The sequence below is a fragment of the Phalaenopsis equestris genome, unplaced genomic scaffold (genome assembly GCF_001263595.1).
Source record: "Phalaenopsis equestris unplaced genomic scaffold, ASM126359v1 Scaffold235071, whole genome shotgun sequence".
Taxonomy (NCBI): domain Eukaryota; kingdom Viridiplantae; phylum Streptophyta; class Magnoliopsida; order Asparagales; family Orchidaceae; genus Phalaenopsis; species Phalaenopsis equestris.
Window position 1 is genome coordinate 1 of NW_018252960.1, and position 10,813 is coordinate 10,813.

Below are 10,813 nucleotides of genomic sequence, written 5' to 3' on the forward strand. Positions count from 1 at the left end.
CATGCTTATATTCATGTGGTCAAGGGAGCGATGAAGCAATTTGTTCGGCAAGTATCAATCTAGGAAGATTTTCTGCAACCGAGGAACTAATCAAATAATGTGTGAAATTGATCTCATTTGCTATTAATTTCAAATATAACATGCTTTTGAGTCAGTTTTGCTTTAAGCTTTGATTTCACCGTGCCCCACGCTCACTTTTAGGATCTTTGCAGTGAGGTCAGTAGCTACCCCTGCGGGATCAGTGGCAGATTTTGATGAGATGCTTGCGAGTGCTAAGAGAAAGTATTACATGCTTGGAGGAAAAGGTGGCGTTGGGAAGACTAGTTGTGCAGCTTCGCTAGCTGTTAAGTTTGCGAATAATGGCCATCCTACGCTTGTAGTCTCAACTGACCCTGCACATTCTTTGAGTGATTCATTTGCACAGGTTCATTGTTAATTTTTGCTAAAGATATCTCATTAGCTTAAAATGGCCGGTATTTTATTCAATTAGTGAAGTGCCAAATAGTTTCTGATTATTTATGTTATGCCATTTTAGCCCAGAGTTTATAAAAATGCGAAATTAGTCATCAGACTGTTCTAATGTGTACTTAAATAGTCCTCATCGGGGACTATTTAAACTTATATTTAAAGAGTTTGATGACAAAATTGACACGTTTATAAACTTTGGAACTAAAATGGTTCCCCTGCAAAGAGTCAGGGATCATTTTACCGTTGACAAAAGTTTCATTTTGTTTCATACGTTTTTTTCTAGGACTTGACTGGTGGAACGTTGGTACCGGTTAGTGGGGTTGATTCACCATTGTTTGCACTTGAGGTAAGGTACTTTGCTACCCACATCTCTTATTAAATGTGCAAGTTACCTTACAGAAACTATCAGTCTGTTTATAGGGCCAACTATGTGCTAGTTCAAATATTGATGAGTTGGTGTTTATCTTCATTTGCTTTGTGGCGTTGTTCAATAAAAATGTCCTTTTTTTTTGCAGATAAATCCTGATAAAGCTAGGGAGGAATTCCGTAGTGCTAGTCAAAAAACTGGAGGTACAGGAGTCAAAGACTTTATGGATAGTATGGGTCTTGGTATACTTGCAGAACAGGTAAAACCCGGAAACCATCTTCATGTTCATAGTTTTCTATAAAATATTGTCATATTTCTATGTATTAATCTGTAAAATGTGTCATATTTCTGAGGTGCTCTTACATACAATGGTGGATGTTCCTTTAAACAGTTTTCTTGATGAGCATTATCCATAGACCCATCAATTTTCTGTGGCTAGACCTGCTACAAATCCATTAAATGGTGTAAAGTCTTAGCCTTATAACTCTCGAGTTCATCTCCTCAACTAACAGTACGAATTTTGCATGGTTTAGCATTAATTGATGGTTAAAGTGTACATGTTTCAGAGAGTGTAGCGAAGGCTCCAATTATGATAATTTTGAGGTCATTGATGTTCTTTATTTAATCTTCTGCTGAATTTGCGTTATATATGATGGAACTTTGATTTTTAATAAGAGTATTTTGTTAAGGCATGTGAGAGTGCTGTGTTTAGTCCTCCATCGGAAAAGTAAAAAAATATATATATTTGAGCAAAAACATCAAGTGTTTGGTCCGCTCTGATGGATTTAAGTTTTTAGGTTGAAAATGGGTTTAAGCATCGGTGCTATCAATCTCAACGTGGGTTGCTTTTTGTTCCACACTCTCTAATAGGTGATATCAAAGTTCATGAACAGCTTGGATTAAGCTGTTCATGCAGTTTGTGTCTGCCATGGGCCTTTAATGCGTTTTTGGCATCCAATGTCATTGAGCAAGAATCTTCCATAGTAGCTATATGTGGTTGAATGAGTTCTTGGTGCAGGATATTTGATGATTTTGAATATATTTCATTTTATGGGCAGAGTACTGATCGATGTGCAGAGCTCACAGTAGAGTGATTGTTGAGATATGTGAGAGTATTGGGTAAAGTCTCACATTGGATTGATGAAAAATATTTTGATGTAAAATATTAGTTGATTAGGCCCCTTCCTTAGGCCATAGTCTAAAGTTTTTTTGAGTTGAAAATATAATGTTTTAATGATATATTAAACTCAACTTTGATTCTCTTTTGATCCACACTTCTTAACATCCTTGATAAATGATTTTGCAGTAAGACTTTATACTGATTTGATACAATTTGTAAGAGTAATCTAAGAAATTGACTTTCTTAATACAATTTGTTTAACTGACTCTTTTCTAAAGTACTTATTCATTTTACTTTTTCATCCTTTTATCAAAAGCTTGGAGAGCTAAAGCTAGGAGAGCTACTTGACACACCTCCCCCGGGATTAGATGAAGCTATTGCAATTTCAAAGGTGTGAAATTTTGAAACAAATTAGTGGTTATTTTTAATTGCTCTCAATGGTTATATTCCTTTGTGGTTTCTATAGTTTCCTAATGGAAATCTCTCTTCTAGGTCATGCAATTTCTTGAATCACAAGAATATGGCATGTTTAGCCGCATAGTTTTTGATACCGCTCCCACGGTAAGCATGGTGTTCAATTTTCATTGCACAATTTAAATAAATTATTTTTTAAGAAATTTTTTATTTTAATTTCTAGGGCCATACTCTTCGACTTTTGTCTTTGCCAGATTTTTTAGATGCATCCATTGGCAAGATTTTGAAGGTATATTTTCTTTAAATATTTGTCTTAAAAGTTGATGTCTATGATGAGTCAGATTTTATTTTGTTTATCAACATTAATCATTATTTGACAGCATTGATTTTTCTGTTATGTAAGGTATCATGTAATAAATAATGTGATTTGCTATGGACATCTTTTTTGGGGTAGCAAAACATATAAGCACCTCTTAAATGCCCTTTGTTACTTGGTTTTTTTATGGCTCACTCTATTAAGGAAATTTTCTTGTGAAATTTAAATTAGAAATAACAATTCTCTAGCTGCTTGATAATAGCATTTGTTTGGGTTCGACTTTTGTCATTAAAATTATGAATACGAGAGTTGTTATTTGTGTTCGAACAGGATCTATTTCAGTTGGATTATATTTGGGATCAACTTTAAGCCCATATCTTTTTGCTTTAGTTATGATTGTTCTTATTGGACATTTACAGGAGGATGAACAATTGTGTATGTTTTTCATTGATGATGTCCTTCTTGTGAATAAAACAAGAGAAAGAATTCAAGAAAAAAAAAAATTGAATTATGGAGATCAACTTTAGAGTCTAAAGGTCTTAGTTTGAATAGATCTAAAATTGAATTCATTGAATTTAATTTTATTAGCAGTAAATCTAGTGGCGGAGTTGCAACAATAAGTGATCAGATCATTAAATGAGTGAATGTTTTAGATATCTCTGGTCTATTGTTCAGAGTAATGGTGATATAAATGGGGATGTTATGTGTGATAGAAAAATATCGCTTAGACTTAAAGGAAAATTTTAAGAGGGTGTTGAGACCTACAATACTTTATCGAGCAGAATGTTGGCTTATAAGAAAGAAACATAAAACTAAGTGTTGTTGAGATGAAAATGCTTATGTGGATGAGTAGTTTTATGCTTAGAGACAAAATGCAAAACAAATATATCCGTGAAAATGTTGATGTGGCTCTTGTGGCAGACAAAATTAGATAGAGTCGTAGATTGTTTGGTCACATTAAACGTTGACCATCCAATGATCTAGTTAATAGAGTAGATGTTTTAGATTTGATTTTTGTTAAAAAAAGTTAGAGGTTGACCTAAGAAGACGTGGGCATGTTGTATAAGAAATTATTTTAATTTATTAGAATTAAATGAAAATATGACACACAGTACGACATATTGGAGAAAAATGATTCATGCACCTGACCCCACTTATTGGGATAAAATCTTATTGTTGTTGTTGTTGACTTGCCTTTCCTCTTATTTCCTTTAAACATGAATTCTCCTTTTTTTTTCTATTTTTTTACTCTTTCATAATCATGATTTTTAATTGAGAGGGAGAGGGAGATTGCCATTTACTTCCCTTAAAGTAAAAAAATGTATTCCCATATTTGCAGATGATATTTACAAAAAAGATATCCAAAGACATGTTATGATTATCTGTTGTGTTGAATTTTTTTTTTTTCTAAATATGATTCTCATCCAACTAACAACAATAACTTTTGAAACAAACAACCTTGATAATGATATCTTTATCAATAGTTTTACTAGAAAACAAGTAAATAATCTTTTAAGCTCCCTTAGGTGGCCTCCTTGGTCTGCCTCCTATAGAATATCCAAAAAAATAACCTTGTGTGGTTGCTTCCCTTGGTTCTTTGATGATGTGGCAAATTCTTTCCTTTCGGGCTCAGTAGTGTGGCCACTACCATCATTTTATTCTTTGTGCAAGGTAAGGTCCTAATGCAGCTCGCGACCTTATTGAGTCCTTTATTTAGTAAGGGCTTGTTTGAGATCATTTTTGTTTTTTGTTTTTATTTTTTATTTTTTATTTATTAAGGGCTTATTGAATTCTTTTTGTTTTTATTTATTAAGGTTTTATTGACTTAGAAAACTTAATACAAATAATACTTCTTGAAGAAAGAATTTTCATTTGAGTAGATTTAAATGATCATGTAAGTAGAGCGGTAGAAGATTTCAGAAATATTCATGGCGGCTACGGTTTTGGAGCGACTAATGAAGAATGTAAAACCATTTTAGATTTTGCTTTAGCGTATGATTTTGTTATTACTAATACTTTATTCAAAAAAAGAGATGAGCATCTTATTACTTATAAGAATGAGTCTTATAAAACATAAAATGATTATTTTCTTATGAGAAGAAGAGATCGTCGAGATTGTAAAAATTGTAAGGTCATTTTAAGTGAGAATTTAAGTACCCAACATTGATTATCAGTTCTAGATTTTAAGATGAAGAGTTTTAAAATAAAAAATACTATGACTTAACATCGTAAAATTAGATAGGGGAACCTAAAAGACATAAATAAAATTATTTTTTTGAGTAAAATTCCAGATTTTAAAATTTGGGATGTTCATGAATAAATAAATGCTATGTGAGATAAAATAACAAACACTATTAAAAAGTAAAAAAAGATGTACTTGGACAATCAAAAGAAATTGTTTCTATAAATAAACATAGTTGGTGGTGGAATAAAATGTGCATGAAAAAATAAAATATAAGAAGTTATGTTATAAAAATTGGTTTAAATGTAAAAGCTTAGATAAATGAGAAAAATATCAAACGGTTAGCAGAGAGTCTAAAAGAATAATATGTGACGTTAAAAATTCTGCTTTTACTGATTTTTATAATATATTAGATACTAAGGAGGATGAAAAATATATGTATAAGCTAGCCAAATATAGAGAAAAAGAAAAATAAAGATTTAACTCAAGTAATGAGTATTAAAGATGAAAATCTAAAAGTTCTTTTCTTAGAAAAATATATTCAACATAGGCGATGAGTTATTTTGATAAACTTTTTAATGAAGCTTCTGAAAATACGATCAAATTTATTGATCTTAATGTCGATAATAATAATAAAACATTACATTTTTACCTTTGCATTAGTGAAAAAGAAGTTGAGGAGGTTTTAAAGAAAAACCAAGGGTGGAAAGTCTGTAGTACCTGATGATATCCCAATTGAAGTGTGAAAATATTTAGGACTAAACTCTTTAATATTATTTTAAAAACTAAAAAGATGTTTGAGGAATGGAGGAAGAGTATTTTGGTCCCCATTTTTAAGAATAAAGGGTATGCACAAGAGTGCAAATTATAAAGGAATTAAGTTGATGTGTCGTACTTTAAAATTACGGGAGAGGGTAATTGAACATAGGTTAAGATGTTTTATAATGATTTATCATAATCAATTTGGATTTATGCCGAGCAGGTCTACTATGGAAGTTATACATTTATTGAGAGGTTTGATGAAGAAGCTCAGAGATAATAAGGAGGATCTACATTTGATTTTTATTGATTTAGAAAAAGCTGAAAAAGAATAATGTTTCAACATAGGTCTACTAAGGGCAGATTTTTCTTTTGGAGAATTAAAATAAAAAAATTTTATAAATAAAAATAGTTGGTGGTGGAATAATAATGTGCAAGAAAAGATAAAATATAAGAAGTTATGTTATAAAAATTCGTTTAAATGTAAAAGCTTAGAAAACTAGGAAAAATATCAAACGGCTCGCAGGGAGTCTAAAAGAACAATCTGTGACGCTAAAAATTTTGCTTTTAATGATCTTTATGATAGATTAGATACTAAGGAGGGTGAAAAATATATTTATAAACTAGCCAAACAAAGAGAAAAGAAAAGTAAAGATTTAACTCAAGTAAAGTGTATTAAAGATGAAAATCAAAAGGTGCTTTTCTTAGAAAAAGATATTCAACATAAGTGGGTGAGTTATTTTGATAAACTTTTTAATGAAGTTTCTGAAAATACGACCGACCTTAATGATCTTAATATCGTGAATAATAATAAAACGTTTCATTTTTACCGTCGCATTAGCAAAAAAGAAGTGAGGAGGCTTTAAAGAAAACCAAGGGTGGAAAGTCTGTAGGACCTGATGATATCCCAATTGAAGTGTGGAAATATTTGGGAGATTTGGGAGTTTCTTGGCTTACTAAACTCTTTAATATTATTTTAAAAACTAAAAAGATGCTTGAGGAGTGGAGGAAGAGTATTTTGATCCCCATTTTTAGTTTCAATTTTTTGACCTACCTATCTTATATGCAATTGGGACTATCCTTGGAAAACCTTTGCAGGTAGACACACCTATAATTTATTTCTCAAGACTCTCTATTGCAAAGATTTTGATTGAAGGAGATATTACACTATCAGATGTAGAAGAAGTCTGGTTTGGTTCTGCTCACAAAGGTTATTAGCAAAAAATCATTATGGAATAAAAGCCTTACTATTGCAAGCACTGCAAGATGTTTGGACACCCGCAAGAGAAATGTTTCAGATTGCACCCACAGTTTAAAACCAATAGTCAAAAGCAGGAACATGCTGTTAGTGCACCCCACGTGCCTTAACGCGCTCCTACCAAACTTGATGACAGCCAACCTGAGGAGGCAATTACCACAAGACAAGAAATGATGTCTGCCCCTGGGAGCGCTTCTCCTGACCATATTTTGAAGGGAAAATGTTCGGACCGAAAGTCAGGATAGCCCCGCAGCTTCTATTCAGAAATCATCAGATGCATAGGTGACAATTCACACTTCACATACACTGGAACATATCGCTGTAGCAACAATTACCTTTCATTCTACTGCGGTTCTAATATCTAATCAGACCGAGGATCACATGAGTCAGTCTTCAGATGAAGAATGACAGGTTTACACTTTTCGGCGGAAGAAGAAGGCTGGGGGCACATGCCAACTTGGAAACTTAATGGATGATACTTTGATTACTCATGGCAATAATATGACACTTCAAAGTTTGTTATCTGACTCCATTCCTAAAACTAGAGGAAGAAGCAGAATTAATCTGGTTTGTCCCTAGCTACTTGTTTTCTGCATGTTTTAAATTTATTGAGTCTATTTGTATCTTTTTGTTGGGGTAGTGTTGCACTTGGTATCGTATGGGTAGGGTGCCTCTATTGGGCCCTCTCATACAACCTTTATGTACCTTTTCTTTTTTGATAAAATCAGCCCCTTTGGCTTTTCATAAAAATTTAGGAGATTTGAGAGTTTTTTGGCTTACTAAACTCTTTAACATTATTTTAAAATCTAAAAGATGCCTGAGTGGAGGAACAATATTTTGGTCCTCATTTTTAAGAATAAAGTGGATGCACAAGAATGTGTAAATTATATAGAAATTAAGTTGATGTGTCATACTTTTAAAATTATTTGAGAGGGTAATTGAACCTAGGTTAAGTTGTATTACAAAGATTTCTCATAATCAATTTGGATTTATGTCGTGTAGATCCACCATGTAAGCTAGACATTTATTGTAAGGTTTGCTGGAGAGTTTTAGAGAGAATAAGGACGATCTACATATGATTTTTATTGATTTAGAAAAAACTTACAATAATGTTCCAAAAGATATCCTTTGGAGAGTTCTTGAGAAGAAAGGTGTTGATATGACTTCTATTGAAGTCATCAAAGATATGTAGACTAAAGTTGTTAATTGTGTTCGAACTGAAGGAAGATTGACCAAATATTTTCTTATTTCTGTTGGATTACATTAGGGATCAACTTTAAGCCTATATCGTTTTGTTTTAGTTATGGATGGTCTTACTGGACATTTACAGGAGGATGTACCTTGGTGTATGTTTTTTTGCTGATGATAGCCTTCTCATGGATAAGATGAGAGAAAAAACCCAGGGAAAACTTAAATTATAGAGATCTACATTGGAGTCTAAAGTCCTTCATTTGAGTAGTGCATTTGAGTAGAACTAAAACTGAATACATGGAATGCAATTTTAGTAGTAGTATCTCTAATGACAAAAGTGTAACTTTGGGTGATCAATTTATTAAAAGATGTGAACGATTTAGATATATCGGGTCTGTTGTTTAAAGTGATGGTGATATAGATAGGGATGTTAATGGTAGAATTCAGGTTGGTTGAAGGGGATGATTGAAGTGGGAGGAATGCTCGGGGTCTTTTGTGTGATAGAATTGTTCTGCTTAGACAGAAAGGAAAATTTTATAAGGTGGTGGTGAGACCTGCAATTCTCTATAGCGTTGAATGCTGGCCTTTAAAAGAGAAGCATAATACTAAGTTAAGTGTTGCCGAGGTGAAAATGATTAGGTGGATGAGTAGATTTACACTTTTAGAGACAAAATGAGAAATGAATATATCTGTGATAGGGTTGGTGTAGCTCCACTGACGAACAAAATTAGAGAGAGTCGTCTTAGATGGTTTGGTCACATTAAACATTGACCATTTGATCCGATTAGGAGAGTAGATGTTTTAGATTCGACTTATGTTAAGAAAGACAGGTAGACCAAGGAGGACTTTGGGCTTATTATATAAAAAATGATCTTAATTTTTATAACTAAATGAAAATATGACACTAAATAGGACACAATAGAGAAAAATGATTCTTGTAGCCGACCCCACGAAATGGAATGAAGGTTTTGTTGTTGTTGTTTTTATTTTTTATTTTATTTTAAAATTATGATCGTTAAATGCATCTTTTGCATGTTTTTAGTTTTTGTTTTAAAAGATAAATTAATTTATTCATAAAAACACTCAAAATATCTAAAAGTTATTTTGAGTATTTTTAACAATAACTAAATATATTATAATATATCCAAAATTCTTTATTTCAATTAAAAACATAAACAAAACAATAAAATAAAATAAAAATAAAAAACCGGTCCAAATATTGAACTGGAAGAATAAAAGATTCAAGATTCGATGATTCAAGTGGGGTTGAACCGGGTGATATAATAAATATTAAAATTATTTTAATATAATTTAAATAATAGAATAATGATAATAATATCAATTTTATCAATTCAACAAATAATATTTTAATTTAGGACAATACTTTTGAATGTTTTGAACAAGATTCTAAATAAAAATTTTAAGACATGATATTTTCTATTTTCTTAATTTAAATATATTATTTTTGGCCATCCCATCAAAATTAAAATGCTAAAATTTGACAATATTTGAAGCAGCTTGTTCTTTAAAAACCAGACCAGTTCAACTCTAGTTCTGATGTTCAATCTTGATTCTATGCAGAAATACTTCTATACTTGGATCGAACCGCTTCACGTTTGAAGCGCCAGTTCGGTCTGATTTTTAAATCATGGTTTAATGTGTATTTTGCTTTCAATTTAGTCGTTGGCGTGGCTCGTTTGAAGCTCTGTAACTTGTCTGAAGTAACCAAGCATAATGCTTCTTGTGGTCGGTCCTGATGATCTCAACTGTTCTTGTGATCAGTATGAATGATATTTTTGGACACTTAGCGGCTCTTTATGATCACTTGATTTATTTTAATTTTTTGTTTTTTATTTTTATTTTATTTTTTTATGTTTTGAATTAAAATAAAATATGTTTGATATAATATAGCATATTTAGTTGTTTTTAAAAAAACTCGAAACAACTTTTTTTTATGTTTTGAGTGCTTTTAAAAACAAAATAATATATTTTTAAAAGCAAAAAAATACACTAAAGAAACATGTTTTAAAAATAAAAGCAAAATAATAATAATAATAATAAAATTGATCTCAAAGAAGCCCTTATATTCTCCAAAATACTCCATATTATGATATATGTGGCGCAAGTGCTACTGGACTGCCATGAATATCAAATGCACATTCATTGTTAGCACAAAACTTGGTCATTCATTATTTTTGAGTGCATGGAGAATCCAATGATAATTTTATTTGTATTTTTTTAGTCCTATTTGAACAACAAAGTTTAGACTTGGTATTCCGTTTTATGAATATCCACCATTTTTTTTTTGTTTTGCAGAATCAGAATTTACTGAACATAGACCAATTTATCTTGTTGCATATTTTTAAATGGCTCATCAAAATTCTTGCCTGCTTCAGCTAAAAAAGAAGATAACTGCGGCTACATCAGCCATTAAATCCGTCTTTGGACAGGAAGAACCACGCCAAGATGCTGTAAGTGACTCATTTAAAAATTAAAATATAATTTCCAAAAAGTTATCAAGTTTTATTTTCTGTTGTATAGTCTGATAAACTGGAGCAATTAAGGGAGAGAATGATCAAAGTACGAGAGCTTTTTCGTGATACAGATTCCACTGAATTTGTTATTGTGACTATTCCAACGGTATACTACTATCTTTTACTTTCCACCCCACTTTTTTTTCTTCCTTTTGATGAAAAACCAAAAAAAAAAAAAAAAATTCCAATTTAACCCTTAGGAGT

General features: G+C 31.5%; 1 protein-coding gene across 1 annotated transcript in view; it reads left to right on the forward strand.

Moving 5' to 3' along the window:
- Positions 1-212: 212 nt before the first annotated feature.
- Positions 213-10,813, forward strand: part of LOC110039071 (ATPase GET3-like) — a gene marked incomplete at its 5' end in the record, with an annotated part of 16,210 nt that continues 5,609 nt past the window's right edge. Inside the window, 8 exon segments of the mRNA XM_020744018.1 lie at positions 213-424; positions 752-814; positions 984-1,094; positions 2,272-2,346; positions 2,448-2,516; positions 2,593-2,658; positions 10,472-10,546; positions 10,617-10,715. Of these exon segments, the coding sequence (XP_020599677.1) occupies positions 213-424; positions 752-814; positions 984-1,094; positions 2,272-2,346; positions 2,448-2,516; positions 2,593-2,658; positions 10,472-10,546; positions 10,617-10,715 (770 nt within the window).